At 48.4% G+C, this 20,617-nt stretch overlaps 1 protein-coding gene across 2 annotated transcripts in view; it reads right to left on the bottom strand.

Annotated features, from left to right (window-relative positions):
• Nucleotides 1-16,445, bottom strand: part of homer2 (homer scaffold protein 2) — a 36,411-nt gene extending 19,966 nt beyond the window's left edge. The window contains exons 1-4 of one of the 2 annotated variants that reach the window (XM_072277889.1): nt 16,355-16,445; nt 12,126-12,282; nt 6,754-6,885; nt 6,085-6,189 (exon numbers count right to left, since the gene is read on the bottom strand). In XM_072277889.1, the coding sequence (XP_072133990.1) occupies nt 6,085-6,189; nt 6,754-6,885; nt 12,126-12,282; nt 16,355-16,359 (399 nt within the window). In that variant the 5' untranslated portion in view covers nt 16,360-16,445. The remainder of the gene's footprint in view (nt 1-6,084; nt 6,190-6,753; nt 6,886-12,125; nt 12,283-16,354) is intronic. The other variant, XM_072277890.1, reaches the window with a different exon arrangement.
• Between the last annotated feature and the right edge of the window lie 4,172 nt (nt 16,446-20,617).

Raw genomic sequence — 20,617 nt, 5'->3', positions numbered from 1 at the left:
TATACGGGGGTCATTATGGAGGATAGGAGGGTCTGAACGGGAGATAGAGGGGTTAGTATGGGGACGATAGAAGGGTCAGTATGGGGGGATAGAGGGTTCAATACATGGAGATACAGGGGTTAGTTCCGGGGAGGGGTATAGAGGATTCAGTACGGGGGGGGGGGGACAGAGGACCAGTATGGGGGAGGAAGAGTGGTCAGTACGAGTGGGGGCATGAAGGGTCATTTTGGGACAATAGAAGGTTCAGTACAGGAGGGGATAGAAGGGTCAGTACTGGGGGGGTAATAGAGGGGGTCCATGCAGGAAGATAGAGGAGTGAGCACAGTGGGATAGAGGATTCTGTATGGGTGGACAGATGGAGGGTTCAGTGAGGGGGGAATAGAGGGGTCAGAATGGGGGGTAGGGGAGTCAATATGGGGAGATACTGGGGTCAGTACCAGGGGCATGGGACAGAGTGGACAGTAAGGGGGGGGGATAGAGGGTCAATAAGGTGGGATAGTGGTGTCAGTATGAATGGGGATAGAAGGTCCTTTCAGGAGGATAGAGGGGTCAATACAGGTGGGGATAGAGTGGTCAGTACCGGGGGAATAAAGGGGTCAGTACTGGGAGGGGTAGTGGGGTCAGTATGAGGGGGATAAAAGGGTCTGTTTACGACAGAACATTGGGACGGAGGGGTCAGTATTGTAGGTGGAGAAATAGAGGGGTTGGTACAGTGGGATAGTGGGTTCAGTATGAGGGGGATAGAGTGGTCTTTATGGGTGGGACAGAGAGGTCAGTACAGGGGGACAGAAGGGTGCATATGGGGGGATAGAGGCATCAGCAGGGAGGATAGAGGCGACTGTAGTGGGGGATAAAGGTGTCAGTGAGGAGGATAGAGGGGTCAGTACAGGGGGACAATGGGGTCAGTATGAGGGGGAATAGAGGGGTCAGTTTGGGAGGATAGAGGTTTCAATACAGGGGGGAATTGAGGGGTCTGTATGGAGGAGAGTGGTCAGCACGGGAGGGAGATAGAGGGGTCAATATGGTGGGATAGTGCAGTCAGTATGGGAGGGTAATGGGGTCAGTACAAGAGGGTAGTGCAGTCAGTATGAGGAGGATAGACAATAGGTGCAGGAGTAGGCCATCCGGCCCTCTGAGCCAGCACCGCCATTCACTGTGATCATGGCTGATCATCCACTATCAGTATCCGGTTCCTGTCTTATCCCCATAACCTTTGATTCCGCTATCTTTAAGAGCTCTATCCATCTCTTTCTTGAAAGCATCCAGAGACTTGGCCTTCACAGCCTTCTGGGGCAGAGCATTCCATATATCCACCACTCTCTGGGTGAAAAAGTTTTTCCTCAACTCCGTTCTAAATGGCCTACCCCTAATTCTTAAACTGTGGCCTCTGGTTCTGGACTCACCCATCAGCAGGAACATGCTTCCTGCCTGCAGCGTGTCCAATCCCTTAATAATCTTATATGTTTCAATAAGATCCCCTCTCAACCTTCTAAACTCCAGAGTATACAAGCCCAGTCGCTCCAATCTTTTGTCATATGACAGTCCCGCCATCCCAGGAATTAACCTTGTGAACCTATGCTGCACTCCCTTAATAGCAAGAATGTCCTTCCTCAAAAGTTGGAGACCAAAACTGAACACTGCTCCAGGTGTGGTCTCACCAGGGCCCTGTACAGCTGCGGAAGGATCTCTTTGCTCTTATACTTAATTCCCTTTGTTATGAAGGCCAGCATGCCATTAGCTTTCTTCACTGCCTGCTGTACTTGCATGCTTGCTTTCAGTGACTGATGTACAAAAGCACCTAGATCTCATTGTGCTTCCCCTTTTCCGAACTTGACTCCATTTAGATAATAATCTGCCTTCCCATTCTTACCACCAAAGTGGATAACCTCACATTTATCCACATTAAACTGCATCTGCCCACTCACCCAGCCTGTCCAAGTCACCCTGCATTCTCATAACATCCTCCCCACATTTTACACTGCCTCCCAGCTTTGTGTCATCGGCAAATTTGCTAATGTTACTTTTAATTCCCTCACCTAAATCATTAATATATATTGTAAACAGCTGCGGTCCCAGCACTGAACCCTGCGTTACCCCACTGGTCACCGCCTGCCATTCTGAAAGGGACCCGTTAATCACTACTCTTTGTTTTCTGTCAGCCAGCCAACTTTCAATCCATGTCAGTACTCTGCCCCCAATACCATGTGCCCTAATTTTGCCCACTAATCTCCTATGTGGGACTTTATCAAAGGCTTTCTGAAAGTCCAGGTACACTACATCCACTGGCTCTCCCTTGTCCATTTTCATAGTTACATCCTCAGAGGGGTCAGTACTGGGGGATTGAGGGGTCTGTTCAGGAGGATTGAGGGGTCAATAAGATGGGATAGTGGTGTCAATATGGGGGTGATAGAGTGGTCAATATGGGGGGAACAGAAGGGTCAGTATGGGGGTTAGAGGGGTCAATACAAGGGGGGGATGAGGGCTCCATTAAGGGTCAATACAGTGGGATAGTGGGTCAGTAAGAGAAGGGATAGAGGGTTTGGTACTGGTTGATATAGAGGTCAATATGGGGCAGTAGAGGGTTCAGTTCAGTATGGGGGGAAGAGGGGTCAGTATGGGGGGATTGAGGGGTCCGTTCAGGATAATACAGGGGTCACTATGTAGGGATAGTGGTGTCAGTATAGGGAGATAGTGGGGTCAGTACGGAGGGGTGGGGATAGAGGAGTCAGAATGGGGTGAACAGAGGGGTCAGTACAGGGGATGGAGGGGGGAGTATGGGGGAGCTTGAGGAGTCAGTATGGGGGGGGATAGTGGGTCAGTATGGGGAGATAGTATGGTCAGTATGAGTGGGTATAGAGTGGTCAGTATGAGGGGGTAGAGTGGTCAGAATGGAGGAACAGAGGGATCAGAATGGGGCGATGGGTAAGTATAGGGAGGATAAAGGAGTATGGGGGATAGTGGGGTCAGTACAGAGAGATAATGTGGTCAGTATGAGGGGGTATAGAGTGGTTAGTATTGGAGGGATAGAGTTGTCAGTGTGGAGGGAATAGAGGGGTCAGTACCGGCAGGATAGTGGAGTCAGTATGAGAGGGGATAGAGGGGTCAGTACAGTGGGATGAAAGAGTCATTATGAGGGGTGATTGAGGGAACAATAGAGTGGGATAGTGGAGTCAGTACCGGGGGTTTGAGGGGTCCGTTCAGGAGGATAGAGAGGTCAATACTGTGGGATATTGGTCTCAGTCTAGTGGGATAGTGGTGTCAGTATAAGGGGGGATAGAGGGTCGATTGGGGAGGATAGTGTGGGATAGTACACGGGGGGATGGAGGGTTCAGTGGGGGGAGGTAGGATTCAGTTCGGGGGGGAATAAAGGGTTCAGTAAGGGGGTTGCGGAAAGAGAGTTCAGTACAGGGGGATAGAATGGGTTAGTACCTGGGGATACTGGGGTCAGTCTGAGAGGGAATAGCGAGGTCCATTTAGGATAGAGGGGTCAATACAGTGGGATAGTACAGGGGAATGGAGGGTTCAGTGCTGGGAGGATATAGGATTCAGAACGGAGGTGACAGAGGTGTTAGTACAGGGGGAGAGAAGGAGTTAGTGGGTTTAGATGGGTCAGTATGTGAGGGGAAAAGAAGGGTCAGCGGGGGGATAGAGGAGTAAGTATGGAGGAGATAAAGGCGTCAGTATGGAGGGGATTGGGGAATAGGGGGATCAGAAGGGGAGGCTAGAGCAGTCAGTACAGGGGATAGAGAGGTCAGTATGGGGAGATAGAGGGGACAGAGGGGTCAGTACGTGGAGGAATAGAAGGGTCAGATCAGGGGATAGAGCGGGGAGTTGGGGGGATAGTCAATAAGGAGGAATAGAGGGGTCAGTATGGGGTTGATAGAGGGGTCAGCTAGGGGTAATAGAGGGGTCGGTTAGGGGGATAGTGTGGTCAGTGAGTGGGGGATAGTGGGATTGGGAGCGGGGCATAGAGGGGTTTAGTACCAGGGATAGAGGTGTCAGTAAGGGAGGATAGAGTGTTCAGTACGGGGGGAAAGGGAGATTAATGGGATCAGTATGGAGGGCATAGAGAACACAGAACATAGACATCTACAGCACATGACAGGCCCTTCTGCCCAAAGTGTTGTGCCGACCATGTAACCTACTCTAGAAACTGCTTAGAATTTCCCTACCCTGTAGCTCTCTATTTTTCTATGTTCCATGTACCTATCTAAGAGTCTGTTAGGAGACCTTCCACCACTGTCACCATCAGTGCATTCCACCCACCACTCTGTGTGAAAAACTGACCCCTGACATCCCCTCACTACCTATTTCCAAGCACCTTAAAACTATGCCCCCTCGTGTTAGCCATTTCAGCCCTGGGAAAAAGCCACTAGCTATCCACATGATCAATGCCTCTCATCATCTTATAGACCTCTATCAGGTCACCTCTCATCCTCCATTGCTAGAAGGAGAATAGGCCAAGCACACTCAATCTATTCTCATATGGTACACCCTCCAATTCAGGCAACATCCTTGTAAATCTCCTCTGCACTCTCTCTATAGTATCCACGTCCTTCCTGTAGTGAGGTGACCAGAACTGAACACAATACTTTAAGTGGGGTCTGACCAAATGTCTTGTCTAGCTGTAACATTGCCTCACGGCTCTTGAACTCAATCACATGGTTGATGAATGCCAACACACCACACACCTTCTTAACAACACTGTCAACCTGTGCAGCAGCTTTGAGTATCCTATAGACATGGACCCCAAGATCTCTCTGATCCTCCACTCTGCCGAGAGTCTTACCATTAATATTATATTTTGCCTTCAAATTTGACCTTCCAACATGACCCACCTCACACTTATCTGGGTTGAAGTCCATCTGCCACTTCTCAGCACACTTCTACATCCTATTGATGTCCCACTGTAATCTCTGATATCCCTCCAGACTATCCACAACACACCAACCTTTGTGTCATCAGCAAACATACTTACTCACCCTTCTACTTCTTTATCCAGGTCATTTATAAAAATCTCAAGCAGGAGAGGTCCCAGAACAGATCCCTGCAGAACATCACTGGTCACCGACCTCCATGCAGAATATAAACCATCTAAACCACCCTTTGCCTTCTGTGGGTAAGCCAATTCTGGATCCACAAAGCAAGATCTCCTTGGATCCCATGCCTCCTTACTTTCTGAATGAGCCTCGCATGGGGAACCTTATCAAATGCCTTGCTGAAATCCATATACACTACATCCACTGCTCTACCTTCATCAATGTGTTTTGTTACATCCTCAAAGAATTCAATCAGGCTCATAAGACACAACCTGCCCTTGACCAAGAGGGTTAGTACAGGCGGGTAGCGAGGTCAGTACAGGGACATGGAGGGGTTGGGGAGATAGGGGAATCAGTATGAAGGAGGGGGGAACCCAGTGAGGGAGAGTGGTAGAACAGGTGGAGGGTGTTCAGAGGTTGGCAGTGCTTGATGACAGCAGGAGGGATTGGTACTATTTGGTGAGTGTGAGCACCTGCTTGAATTTGAGGCAATGGACATCAACCAAACAGACCCTCTGGCCTGCAATGTTAAACGCTGAGGCTGAGTGCAAACCCTCCCTGCCTGCACACAGTCCGTCAGTCTCCATTCCTGTGTGTAACAGCCTCTTAAACATGGCCACCTCCACTCCAGCCACTCGCAACCCTCAGCACCCACTGTCCTCAGGAAAGTACTTGGCCTGCACATCTTGTCTGGACTTTTGCATCTCACATTAAATGTATGCCCTGTGGGTTTTGACATTTCGGCCCTGGGAGTGGGATTCCGGTTTTAACTTACCATCCACACTTTCAGCCAAGTCATTGACTTCAGCTGCAGCTTAGAAACCATGTTAACGAAATGTAATCTAATTAAACACTTGCTGACCAGACGATGACAACAAATCATTAAAATGAACCCACAGTGTGGAAAAGCAGGTTTTGTGCCTCAGCTTCTGCCGGAAACCCCTGACAGATCACCCCCGGGGGTCACATTAGACACTGAGAACAGTGGCAGCAACACCGGGGTCAGGGGGTAGTTATCGCGGCAATATTCACTGCACTGACCCACCCCGGTACCCACGTGCGAGTGAGTACTGCCACTCTCTGCCTTTTCCTGCGACCGTTCCCGAGCCACTTTCGCCGCTTCTTTCACTTCCTGAAACTTCTCAGCAAACTGGAAAATGTGAAGGTGATAATGGTTAACGGTGGTGGACAGGGGATCAGAGGTATTTCACATCCCCTACCCCACCCCACACACTAACACCCTTCCAACCTTTCTCCCCAACACATCCCTCCTGTCTCATCTCACACCCCCTCAAACTGCTCCCCCCACCCCCTCCGATCTCCCCCACCCCCTCCGATCTCCCCCACCCCCTCCGATCTCCCCCACCCCCTCCGATCTCCCTCACCCCTCCGATCTCCCTCACCCCTCCGATCTCCCTCATCCCCTCCAATCACCCTCATCCCCTCCAATCCCCTCAACCCCTCCATTCACCCACATCCCCTCCAATCCCCTCAACCCCTCCATTCACCCACATCCCCTCCAATCCCCCTCACCCCTCCAATCACCCTCATCCCCTCCAATCCCCTCAACCCCTCCATTCACCCACATCCCCTCCAATCCCCCTCACCCCTCCAATCACCCTCAACCCCTCCAGTCCCCCACACACCTCCAAACCCTCTCACCCTCTCCAATCTCCCACGCACCCAGGTAAGCGCTTCCCCTTCCCCAGCCCACCTTGCTGAGCTGCTGCTCGGAGGGGAAGCCGAGACCGAACACGGTGTTGGCCCGGCTGTCAGCCCACTGGCCGAACTTCTGGGAGGTTTTGGTGAAGTTCATGTTTGGGGTGACTGTGCTGTTTATGATCACCTGGGGTGAGAGAAAAATGACATTTATTTCTTTTAAACTGTTTCTCCTTCTCACTGGGCCCTGTGGTCGAACCCTTCCCCCCCCCCTCCACCGGCACCCTGCTCCACTGCTCTTGGGGACCTCCTTCATGCTATGGTCCCCACCTTCCCCAGCATCCTGCCCCACTAACCCTGGAATTCCCCACTCCCCCTGTGGTCCCCACCACCCAGGCATCCTGCTCCACTGCACCTGGGGTCCCCATTGGGCTCCATTTGCCCCCTTCACTCACTGTCCTTCAGAAACTCACTCCATTTGGGGTCCCCACTCTTCCGACACTCTGCTCCACTGTCCCCTGAGTTTCTACTTCCCCTGGGGTCCCCAGCTCACCATGGCACCCTGCTGTACTGTCCTTGGGGTCCGTCACACCCAGATGTCCCAACCTCCCCCAGGCATCCTGCTCCACTCCCCCTCTGGTCTGCACATCCCCCCAACCCCCCAGCACCCTGTTACACTGTATTGAATGTCCCATGTTCTCAATATTATATTTAGATCACTGACTAACTGACCCAAGCACTGATCCCTGCCGAACCCTCCTACCAGCACTGATCGATCCTTGCCAAGTCCTCCTAACTACCAGCACTGATCCCTGCCGAACCCTCCTAACTACCAGCACTGATCCCTGTCAAACCCTCCTAACTACCAGCTCTGATCCCTGCCGAACCCTCCTGACTACCAGCTCTGATCCCTGCCGAACCCTCCTGACTACCAGCACTGATCCCTGCCGAACCCTCCTAACTACCAGCATTGATCGATCCCTGCCAAACCCTCCTAACTACTAGCACTGATCAATCCCTGCTGAATGCTCCTAAGTACCAGCACTGATCCCTGCTGAGTCCTCCTAACTACCAGCGCTGATCCCTGCTGAGTCCTCCTAACTACCAGCACTGATCCCTGCTGAGTCCTCCTAACTACCAGCACTGATCCCTGCTGAGTCCTCCTAACTACCAGCACTGATCCCTGCTGAGTCCTCCCAACTACCAGCACTGATCCCTGCTGAGTCCTCCTAACTACCAGCGCTGATTCCTGCTGAACCCTCCTAACTACCAGCAGCCAACCAAAAAAAACTGTTTAATCTGTTTCCATCTGTCAACCAGTTTTCAACTCAAATTTGTGTGTACATTACTCCCGGGCACCTTTCATTTTGCACACTGATCTTTTATGTGGGAACTTATTAAAGTGTTTCTGAAAAACCCACTTCAACAACAACTGGTTCTCCCTTTTATATTTTTCAGTTAAATCGTCAAAAAAAAACAACAAGAATTCCAATAGATTTTTCAGACATGGCTTTGAATCTTGTTGCCTTTGTCTGGCCCCATTGATACCCTGTAGCACATCGTCTATAACTTTGCCCATTCCTGATGCTATTTAAATGAGACTGCAGTTCCCCATTTTCCCTCTTTGTTTTAACTATCAGAGTTTCGTTGTTCATGCTTCAATCTGTGGGAAATGTCCCTCTGGAAATATTGGATATTTAGCTCCTAGTCTTGGTCACTCTGCAGCTTCATCTCTGTAATGATCCAAAACCTTTGACCCAGGCATAGCAAGATCTCAGGGGTATTGCCCAAACTGACCTTGATTCCAATATTTACAAATACGAGGCAAAGCTTCCATTTTATATACAACTAACTTCACTGTTACTCACAGCATTCCCAGAGTGACCTCACTGGTCTGAAGTCACATCTTACTTTTGGAGTAAGATTTAAATAGCTTCATTGTTCTAGTCCTCTGACACCTGATTCCTACCGTGGAATAATCGGACAATTATGCCCAGTACTTCTGAACCCCTCACAATAATACCCTCTTGGGGACTTACCTACTTTCACTACACCTTCTGTTGCTCCATTTTTATCCCAATTTCTCAACCATCTCCTGTCACTGGGATTACAGCAGCACCTCTTTGTTAAAGCTGAGTACAAAGTACAAGAGCCTCAGGCACTTGACATGGACGATCTCTTTGGTCCCTCACTGGCCCCAAACTTTGCAGTGGTACAGCACCCTTGGCCCAATGTCCATGCCAACCAAGTTGTCTTCCAAAGCCAGTCTTATTCGTTTGCATTCAACCCATTTCCCTCTAATCTTTTCCAATTCATTTCCCTATTGATTTGTTTTTAAAATCTTAATAATACTCACCCCTGTCAGATCGTTCAATATACCCACTACCTTCCAAACATTTGCCCTTCAAGTCCCCTTTAGATTTTAAACCTGGGTTCTCTTTTTTAGATTCCCTGATCCTGGGGAAAGGACTGTGACCTTTCATCTTAACCTCATGATTTTACAGATCACCCTTCACTCCAGGCTATACAGCTCAGCTTATCCAGTCCCACCAATATCCTCATTTATAAGATCATAAGATACAGGAGCAGAATTAGACAATTTGGCCCATCTTCATTTGACCATTTCTTCATGACTGATCCAATTTTCCTCTCAGTCCCAATCTCCTGCCTTCTCCCTGTATTCCTTCATGCCCTGACCAATCAAGAATCTATCAACCTCTGCCTTAAATATACATAAAGACTTAGCCTCCACAGCTGCCTGTGGTAACAAATTCCACAGAGTCACCTCTCTCCGGCTAAAGAGAATTCTCCTCATCTCCATTTAAAAGGTGCCCCTTCATTCTGAGGCTGTGTCCCTGGTCTTAGACATTCCCACCATAGGAAACATCCTCTCCACATTCACTCTATCAAGGCCTTTCACCATTTGATAGCTTACCTCTCATTCTTCTGAATTCCAGTAAGTACAACCCCAGAGCCATCAAATGCTCTTCATATGACAAGCCATTCAATCCTGGAATCATTTTCGTGAATCTCCTTTGAACCCTCTCCAGTTTCAGCACATCCTCTCTAAGATAAAGGGCCCAAAACTGCTCTCAATTCTCCAAGTGAGGCCTCACCAGTGCTTTATAAAGTCTCAACATTACATCCTTGCTTTTATATTCTAGTCCTTTTGAAATCAGTGCCAACATTGCATTTGCTTTCCTCACCACAGACTCAACCTGCAAATTAACCTTTAGGGAATCCTGCACAAGAACTCCAAAATCCCTTTGCACCTCAGGTTTTTGTACTTTCTCTCCATTTAGAAAATAATCATCCCTTTCATTTCTTCTACCAAAGTGCATGACCATACACTTCCTGACATTGTTTTCCATTTGCCACTTCTTTGCCTATTCTCCTAATCTGTCTAAGACTTTCTGTAGCCTCTCCACATCCTCAAAATGACCTGCTCCTCCACTTACCTTTGTACTGTCTGTAAACTTCGCAACAAAGCCATCAATTCCATCCATCCATATCATTAACATATAATGTAAAAATGAATTTATTCAAGGTAGCAGGGAAAAGCTTTACATTAGCTCACAGTGAAACTATTGGAGAAAATTCTGAGGGACAGGAAAATCAGAACTGATTAGGCAGCATGACTTTGTGAGGGAGATATTGTGTCTCACCAATCTGACAGTTTGTTTTGAGGATATACCAGGCAGAGTGATTGACTCACATGGACAACCTTTGCATTTGGGTTATGGAAATTTGACCTTACATATTCACAATCACTATCTATAAATTTAAGGTAGGAAATAACATTCACTCTTACAGAGTTTGTGGAATAAAATGTAATTAAATCAAAAAAGGTGAAGTGGCTGGCCCATGTTAATGATTCATCTCCTTGTCCCTCCCCTCTCCATCCCCCATGTTACCAAGATTCATACCTCCTCCATCCCTCATGTTACCAAGGAATTCATCCCCCGTCACTCCCCCATGTCACCAAAATCTGTCCCTCTCCTCTCCATCCCCCATGTTATTAAGATTCATCCCCCCTCCGTCCCCCATGTTACCAAGATCTGTCTCTCCCCTCTCCATCTCCCATGTTACCAAGATTCATCCCCCCCCTCCATCCCCCATGTTCCCAAGGAATTCATCCCCTGGCCCTCCCCCATGTCACCAAGATCCGTCCTTCTCCTCTCCATTCCCCATGTTACCAAGATTCATCCCCCCTCCATCCCCCATGTTACCAAGATTCATCCCCCCTCCATCCCCCATGTTCCCAAGATTCATCTCCCCCATTCCACCTGTTTCTATCCATTTCAAGCAGACTATCTCAGTCCACACTTTATGTCTATCCACTGGCCATCTCCCCTCTCATTATGCAGGGTCTCAAACCCCAAACGTCAACGTCCTTCTGCCTCCACAGATGCTGCCTCATGCGCTGACTTCATCCAGCGGGAGCAAAGAGGATACAGTGAAACATTGGTTTGTCTACAGTCAGGGGCTCGGAACATTTGTAAGAATGTGAAGGGTTTGGAAAAAGCGCAGAAGAAATTCACCAAAATGATGAATGCCAAGAGACTTCAGTTAAATGGACAAATTGAGGAGGCTGAGCTTCATTTTGGATAAAGGAGGAATTCAGTTTATGTAGTTGGAAGAGGTGCTCCTGTATTCCAATCAGTGGGGGTGGAATGAGGGTTTTGTCAGAGTTTCGTCAACAGTTCCTCCCCCACAGATGCAGCCCAACTCTCTAGCAGATCGTTATTTGCTTCAGTTTCTAGCACCTAGAGTCTTTTGTGTCTCTGTAGAATGAAAGTAGACAGTGAGAGAATCAAAAGTGAGATGATTCTTTCCTCAGGTGAATGCTGGGGCCGGAGAGAGATCGATCGATCGATCGATCGATGTTGTGTTGCAGAGGAGCCGGGTCAGGTTTACAGGGCTGTGGGGGGAGAACGAAGGTGGGGGGGGGGTTCTGGAGTTGCCATACTCAGACCCCCACCCCGTGATCAGCCAGTATAACTCTAGTCTGCTCCATTTATTCCAAGATTACATCGACAATCTGTAACACCCCCACAAAATCACAGACACTTCAGAAACGGATTTAGTTCACACGTCAGGGTGGAAACCATGGCAACACAGTCAGAATTTCCTCGTTCCCACCTTCAGTAAAAACAGAAACAACTCCTCCTTCACTGACCCACCTGCAATGGGTTCCCCTCACGTCTTTCCCCAGTCCTTCGCCTTCACCACCCCCCCCACACCTTCACCTTCCCATCCTCGCCCTCAATGTCTCACTCCTCAAACTCCATCACCCCGCTGCTTCTGTCTGCCTTCCCACTGCAAAACAACCACTCCAGTAACCAACAGCTCGTCCCCAGCCCATGCTGTTCCTAAACTGCCTTCACCACCCCACCCCCCCCCCCACCCTGAGTCCTGGCCCCTGACCTTGGCTCCATCCACACTGATGATGCGGTAGCTGTTCCTTGACCCATCGTAGAAATAGGAGACGGTAAGTGGGTGCTTGCTGGCCGGGAGCCAATTCCTCTTGGTGCTGGGGTCAATCTGGAAGACGTGGGCTTTGCTGGTGAAGATTGGCTGCTCGCTGAAGGAAGGAGAGGGGGGAGAAGGGTAAGGGGTGGGGGTGGGGGTGGGGGAGAGGGTGAAGAGAGAGAGTGTCATTGAGAGAGCCACAGCTGTGACGGACAAGAGGATTCACCGGCACACCGCACCATTCGCTCTCCCTTTCTCCAAAAGGTCAGGTCCAGGCTCTGATCCCAAGGAACACGAAGAGACAGACACATTGGATCATTTCTTCTGGGCAGCCAGTGCTCTCTGGAGAAACTTCCGTCTGCAGTGGGACAGTTTTGAATGCAAGATGGTGAGCCAAGTGGGGATCCCTTATATCGAGGATCTGTGATTGGCAGGAAGTGTGTGGGCCACCCTGACAACTGATGGACATTCATTGCATTGTCCCAGTGTAACCGAGCTTCCCTGCCTGGTCCGCACACTACTTCCCGATCCTCGGGCTAACCGGGCTGAAGTCACCGTCTGCGCGGATCTAGATCCGTGTCACAGCTCCTCTGGGCTAAAGAAATAACAGGTTTCCAAGCGGAGGAAACATTGACCAGGGGAACTGTTACAGTCTCCCTGGGCTGCTGAGTTTAAACAGATTAACTGTTTCATGGTCAGAGATTGTGAGAGATGATTCCGGCGGTGTGGACCCTCGCCAGCAGGTCTCCAGCTCACTGCTGTACCAGCGTCACACTGAAAGGAGCAGCGGCAGTTGACATATTCTCTCTGAGTAGTGTTTTCTTGTCCCGATCTGCTTGACCCTATAGGGAGCAGCGGCCACCATTCCTCCAAATGCTTCCATTAAGCGATGAGCTGGCTGACATGAAACAGGCATGATTTATACCTGAGAGAGTTTATGGCAGTAGGGTTGGCCAAGGGTACAGACAGTTTGCTCCACGGCACAGGAACACAGGCTTATGGGAGCAGGTGGTCTGTCATTGACAAAATAACAAAATTACATGTTTCACGGTCTGATAGCCGCGATTCAAATGCGCAGCTATGGAAGAAGCTACGGGGAGTCATGGATTCAGCCCAGTGTTGTGGGTACATCCCTCCCCACCATTGATAGTATCTGCAGGAGGCACTGCTTCAAAAAACGTCCATCATCAAAGATCCCCACCATTCGGTCATACCAGCTTCTGACATGAGTCACAGAAGCTTGAAGTCAACAGCTATTTCTTTGCCAACCGGCAAAACCCCAATCACAACACCTTACCAACACTGTGATCACTTTGCACTAAAATGGACTTTGTTTTTGTTCAAATTGTTTTTCTTTTTTGTAGAATTTTGTATAAATGCATAAAATTCTTGCGAGTGCTGCTTATACGATGCAATTGGTGGCTCTGTGCCTGTATTCACTAGAATTCAGAAGAATGAGGGGTGACCTCGATAGAGTGGTGAAAGGTCTTGATAGAGCGGATGTGGAGGGGATGCTTCATATGGGGAGAGTGTACGACTAGAGAACACAGCCTCAGAATAGAGGGGCGTACTTTTTGAACGGAGATCAGGAGGAATTTCTTTAGCCAGAGAGTGGTGAGTCTGTGGATTTTTTTTTGCCACAGGCTGCTGTGGAGGCCTAGTCTTATGGCAGAGGTTGATAGTTTCTTGATTGGTCAGGACATGAAGGGATTTGGGGAGAAGGCAGGAGATTGGGGCTGAGAGGAAAATTGGATCAGCCATGATGAAATGGTGGAGCAGCCTCAATGGGCCAAATGACCTAATCCTGCTCCAAATTTTATGGTCTTACGGCCTATACACCGGTAATGTTTCAGCAAGTTTTTCATTGTAGCTGTGCACCAGTGCTTAAATCAACCTGGTTGAGAGCCTCAAGTTCCTGAGTGTGAACATTACCAACTGGTTCAACCATGTTGATGTAATGGGCCAAGAGAGCTCACCAGCACCTCCACTCCTCAATAGCCTCTCTGAGTCCAGATGTGCGAACACCACAGACAAGAGAGCTCACAGCCCTACTTCCTCAGGAGGTTAAAGACACCTTCCCCATCAACTCTTACCGATTTGTAAATCAATACAGTACACCATAGAAAGCATCCTATCTGGATGCGTCACGGCCTAGTTGGCAACTGCTCTGTCTGACTCACAGTTCAGCACAACATGGAAACCAGTCTTTGCTTCATGGACTCTGTTTACACTTTGATTATTTTCGAGGAAAGGAATTCCCCCTCCCCACCACAGACGCTGCCCGACCCGCTGAATTCCTCCTGCAGATTGTTCGCTACTGCCAATCCAAAGATTGTCATTAAATTTAACAAGATCTTTCTCTGATATTTCATTCGGAGTGAGGTTATACAGCAAAGGTCAGAGCTTCTGGGGTAGGGGGGAGGATATTCCCTTCCCCATCTCTGGACACAAAGAGTTAACCTGAGTAGATGCTGTTGAATTGTTTGGAATGTCCTGTGTACGGGGACAATTGATGGAAACGCCGACTGTGAAGCAAGTGGAATTAACGGATCATTAGAGGCCTCGCTTTAAGTAAAAAGCCCACAAGCACAGAGAGCACAGCCTGTAAAGGCGAGGGAATCGATAGATGGCTGGGTCGGAGAAATGACACATCGGTGGTCGATGGGTCAATTGCCGATGATCAGTGAAGGGGCGAGGGAAGATGTGACACACAATCCTCAGACCCAACCTCAGCCAAGACCAGGATTACGGAAAACATGGAATATCTTGGTCTCCACTCCGACACTTTCGGGTTTCGGGGAGTTCAAACAAACCATGGATTCCCGGGACACTGGGGAGCCCACCCACCGAGTAGTGAACATGGGGATTTCCCCTTCCCCGAGGAACCGTCTCTCCTCCGACGCCTGCAGTACCTTATCTCCTCTTGGGGGACACACTCATTTGCCTCCCCTTCCCCGTAGAACCCCGACCTCAGCGCCCCTCGCGGGGACCTCCCACTTCCACCTCCGAGCTCGCTCTGCCTCCCCTCCCCTCACTCACTGCAGTTTATCATTAACCGCCCTCCTCCAGCAGCCGGGGGTGAACCCGGGCAAATTGCCCGAGGAATGTGGACTCTGACCTGGTGACAGTTTCTCGCCGACACTCGCAGTTTTTTGTTGAAGGGTCAAATATGGCTCAGCTGATTCCTGCTATTCTGCCAACAGCCAGATGTTTACCTCCTGCAAAGACTGGGCTAACAAACATTCTAATGTGTTACGACATTGTTCACCCTCAAAGTAGACTAAAACCTCCGCTTCAGAATCCAGCGTACGGCAGCAAACAAGCAAAGGGGATGAAACAAATGCTGCTCCGTGGGTTCATAATCTATTTCTGACTCATTCCGAATTACCAACACACTCAAAATCAGCTTTCCACCAGTTTACAAATACCGGCGGCGGTTCCCGCTGGGATTCAGGGAAAGGGATTGGGAAGGGACAGACGGGATGTTCCTGGGCATCCCGTCAGCACCAGAGGGGGAATAATCTGCTTTTCTCTGAGGTGGGGCATCCCATGGAGTGAAGTCAGGTCACAGCCTAACCAGATTTAACACTTTTCAGACCTGGCTGTGTGATACACGGTCTAAGACATGCCCTGTCTTCAATGTAATATTTGGTTGTCTCTGTTTTATAATTCACAGCTGGAGAGACAGAAGCTGGGAGCTGGGAAATGTCAGCGCAGCGCAGAGAATATTTTTAGCAGCTCCTGAGATATAATTATGTGATGTCACGCCAGTGATATCTTCAGAAACCCCGAGCGCCGGTACAAGGCATCTTCAGACATGGTGTCGGCTCGCAGATGCAGGGTCGGAGCGAGTGGAACTTGGTAAAGTGTCTGCGGCTCAGGACTCCTCGCAATGCGGCGCTCCCTCAGCACCGCGGCGCTCCCTCGATAGTCACTCATTCAGTATCGCGCCCCGAGAATGTGGAGCTCCCTGAACCCCGTCCCATCCTACGGTGAAGCGCACCTACAGTACTGTGCTCCCTCAACAGCCCCTCTGACAGTGCATAGCTCCCGCAGCATTGCATCCCCGACGATGTGGCGCTCCCTCATCACCGCCCGGATTTTCTGTCGAGACAGCGTGCTGACGGCTCGCTCCCAGAGCACCTTTCCAACAAAGTGTGATCGTCCGGCAGTCCAGAACTCACCCCATAGCCAGGCGATGTCCGCTGCTCCCCTCTCTCAAGGTCCGGTAGCTTTAGTTGCTCGGGGCCATGGCGAGCGCTGAGCTCCGGCTCCAGCACCGCGTCTCCCGACTGAACTCCGGAGCGCCGAGGCTGCTCCGAGTCAGAACGAGGGGAGGCGCCCCCGAGCGGCTGCTCAACCACCGCAGTAACCTGTCTAACTACCACTAACTATTGCAGCCCAGCTAACTACCACTTCATCCTGACAGCAGTTCAAACCTAACTCACACGACACCCGTCCAACTACCGCAGCTCAGCACCTTGTTAACTGATGGAATTTAGCAATAACCAAAGCCTAGTTACCGATGCAGACTTACTCCACCACTCCAACTAACTGAGGCAACTCAGCCAACTACCGCAGCACCCCACAATCCAGCCATTGCCTACCCTAATGCCTCCGCCCACCCAACCACTGCATTTTATTCGTTAATGTTACTTAGCTGCCTGCCCCAGCACACCTCAGAAACCAGCTTTGATCTGCTAAAGGCAAGTCGTGACCAGCTAAAGACAGAGTATTTTAACTAAGTTCCATAGAACATTGTTGAGGGCAGGCAGTTGATGCGGTTTCAATGACACCACACAACTGAACTTTGAGTGAATTTCGTGAGATAACGGGAACAGGTGACTAATTCATCAACGCGGAGCGGACAGAGTTGCGGAAGGTGATTTCTGAGCTTGGAGAATTTGTACAGAGGGCAGGAAGGGGACTGGGTCTGCTGCTTTTCGCATTAATGACTTCATGCTCCGGTTTCAAATCTACCTGTGGAATGCTTGGAGGTGGCGGGCAGGGTGGGGGCATGGGTAGGGATGTTAAAAGAAAACAAGGGAGCAGAGATTTAAGGTGAAAGCAAGGGGTCTTAAAGGGGACCTGTCTGAGTAGTAAGATATTTTACACAGTCACTGCCAGAGGATGTGATGCTGTCAGATACAGTTATTATGTTTAAATAATGAAGGCATAGAGTAATACAACCCTAAAACAAGCAAGTGGACAAAGAGATCAGCCTGGATGTGATGCACCAAAGGGCCTGTTATGCTGTACATTTTATGCTAAGAAATGTTCCACTTGGTAGGAAGAATGAGATCAGGCAGTATAAACCAGAAGGACAATTCAAACAACACACATCAAAGTTGCTGGTGAACGCAGCAGGCCAGGCAGCATCTCTAGGAAGAGGTGCAGTCGACGTTTCAGGCCGAGACCCTTCGTCAGGACAATTCAAAAAGAGATACAAGAGCAAAGAGGTCTCGAAAAGAGCAATGAAATCTGGAAAGGGTTGGCTGGGTTGATGAAGAAGCTAAAAAATGTATATAGGATAATGTGTGTTTAATGAAGACACAAGAGCAAAAGGTACTGATTATAAACTCTGGTTTGGCCACCACTGGAGGACTGTGTGCAGTTCTATGCACCACACCTTAGGAAAATTAGGAAGGCTTTAGAGAGAGTGCAGAAGAGATTTACTGAAATTATTCCAGATTTGAGGAACTTCAGTTAAGTGGATAAATTGGAAAACTGGGCAGGTTCTCCTCAGAGAAGCAAAGATTGTAAGGGGATCTGATAGAGGAATTCAAAGTCCAGACAGGTATCAACAGAAAGAGACACTGAGACATTGATGGAGAAAACAAGAACCAGGAAACAGAGAACGAAGTTGGAGAAAATCTTTGCATGAAGTGTTCAGAATCTCGAATGCAACCCACTGGAGAAGTTGTGGATGCTGATTCAATCGTAATGTTCAAAGCGGAACTGATTATCTGAAAAGAACAAACATGCAGGGTTGTGGGCTGAGACTTGGCTGTGGGACTGCAGAATTGTTCTGTAGAACTTTATAAGCAATTTTTACGATGTTAATAATCATTTTGTTTGGTACAATTACTTTGTTATTTGTTTGACTATTTTCAAGATATTCCAGATGTTTGGATGACTTATAGACCAGTGAACCCTATGTCAGTGGTGGGCAAACTATTGGAGAATTCTTGGAGATAAAACTCATCAGACTTTGGAAAAGCATTGTGAGGGGCAGATCATGTCTCATGAGCCTGATTGAATTATTTGAGGATGTGGCAAAGCACATAAGTGAAGGCAGAACAGTTGATATATAAGGATTCTAGTAAGGTATTCGATAAGTTTCCTGATGATAAGCTCATTCAGAAAGCCAGGAAGCGTAGGATCCAAGGAAACTTGGCTGTGTAGATACAGGATTGGGTTGGCCATAGAAGGCCAGGTTGTAGATGGAGTGTATTCTGACCAGTGATGTTCCATAGGGATCTGTTCTGGAACCCCTGCTCTTTGTGATTATTATAAAATACTTCGATGAGGAAATGGAAGGGCGGGTTAGTAAGTTTTCAGATGACACAAGGTTGATGGAGTTGTGGACAGTATAGAAGGTTGCTATAGGTTACAGTAGGACATTGACAGGATGCAGAGTTGAGCTGAGAAGTGGCAGATGGAATTCAATCTTATAATATGCGAAGTGATTCACTTTTGAAGGTTGAATTTGAAGGCAGAATATAGGGTTAATGGCAGATTTATTTTAGTTTGGAGGAACAGAAGGATCTTGGGGTTCACATCCATAGATCCCTTAAGAGAGTTGGCTTTCATTAGTCAGGGAGCCATGAGTTAATGATGTAGCTCTATAAAACCCTGGTCAGACCACATCTGGAATGTTGTGCTCAGTCCTGGTCACCTCATTAAAGGAAGCAAGTGGAAGCTTTTGAGCGAGTGCAGAGGAAATTTGCCAGGAAGTTGCCTGGATTAGAGAGCATATTTTATCAGGACAGATTGAGTGAACTAGGGTTTTTCTCTTTGTGATAAGAAAGATGAAAGGTGACTTGATAAAGGTGTATAAGAGGCAAAGATAGATTGGATAGCTAGAGACTTCTTCCCAGAGTGAAAATGGCTAATACCAGGGGGTCATTACTTTAAGGTGATTGGAGAAATGGATAGGGGGGGATGTCAAAGGTAGATTTTTTAAGCCAGAAAGTGGTAGATGCCAGGTGTGGTGGTAGAATCAGATACATTAGGGACAATCTTAGATGGGTACATGGATGATAGAAAATTGGAGGACTATGTGGAGGGGAGGGATTAGATTGATCTTGGAGTAGGTTAAAATGTAAGCACAACATTGTGGGTTGAGGGGCCTGTACTGAGCTGTACTGTTCTATGTTCTATGAGTGTAACAGGGAGAGTAGCTGTGGTTTAATGTTCCAGTCATTTCTTGGGGGGTCTGGAACTCTCAGCAGTAAGATTGGTGCCAGAACTAACACATCAGGGAGGTGAACTGTGTTTGCTGAAGCACAGCCAGTCATTAGTGGCTCAGTGTGAACTGTTGCACCAGGATGGGGTCCTCTGATTGAACTCAATGGCTGGTCATTGCGCAACGGGAATGGCAGGAGGGGTGGTTTGTCGATTCCCCAAGCAATACAGTAAATGGGACCATTGCTGGGCTGAACAGCTGTAATTGTTCGAATCAGCTGAACATCAAAGTCCATCTAACCTTAGGTGAGCTGAGAGGTTCCTTGGGCTCCATTTTGTTGAATGAATATCCTCCAGATATGCCTTAAAGTAGATTGTCTGGTCCAAATCTCACTGCACAATCACTGGCTTGTTTCCTACACTCAGATATCTTCTATTGTGTGCAAAGTGCTTTGAAGAAACTGCACTATGTAAGGTGCTGGAAAGAACAGCTTTTTGAATTTTTGTGTTTGATCTCAGGTGCAACAAATATTTTCCAGTCAGAGACTGAACTGTTAGGTCACCAATGAAGGCCATGTAATAATTCTGCTGAATTCCGTGAAGTTGTCCTGGGACTGTGACCCTCCCAACACAAGTGATTCTGGAAAGTGAGATTCTGAGAAAATAAAGGAAACGTAGTCGGTGGTCAAATGTACATCAGTATCTCACTGTTACTTGCATACAACATAGTCCATTTGATTGTGATTTACCACAGAGGGTTAATAAAATCCCAGCCATGCACTGCACCCACCACCAGCACATATTCCAAAACAGCATCTGTCTTACTGATTCAGATCACCCACCCACTTCCCATCCAGGCATGGCTCACTCCACAAACACAAAGCTGAAATCCTTCACAGTGTATCTCAGCCTTTTAATGAAAGTAAATCTTTTGTTTTTAGCTTGTATATAATTAACAATAAACATTGTTCTCTTCACTGGGATTCCCACTGCTCAGATATTTGCTGCTCTTTCTGAGACATTCTCTCGCCCACTCACAT

This window comes from Mobula birostris, chromosome 14 (genome assembly GCF_030028105.1).
Source record: "Mobula birostris isolate sMobBir1 chromosome 14, sMobBir1.hap1, whole genome shotgun sequence".
Lineage (NCBI taxonomy): Eukaryota > Metazoa > Chordata > Chondrichthyes > Myliobatiformes > Myliobatidae > Mobula > Mobula birostris.
Note: the sequence above shows the minus strand (reverse complement) of the source record. Positions and strands in the feature narration are given on the sequence as shown.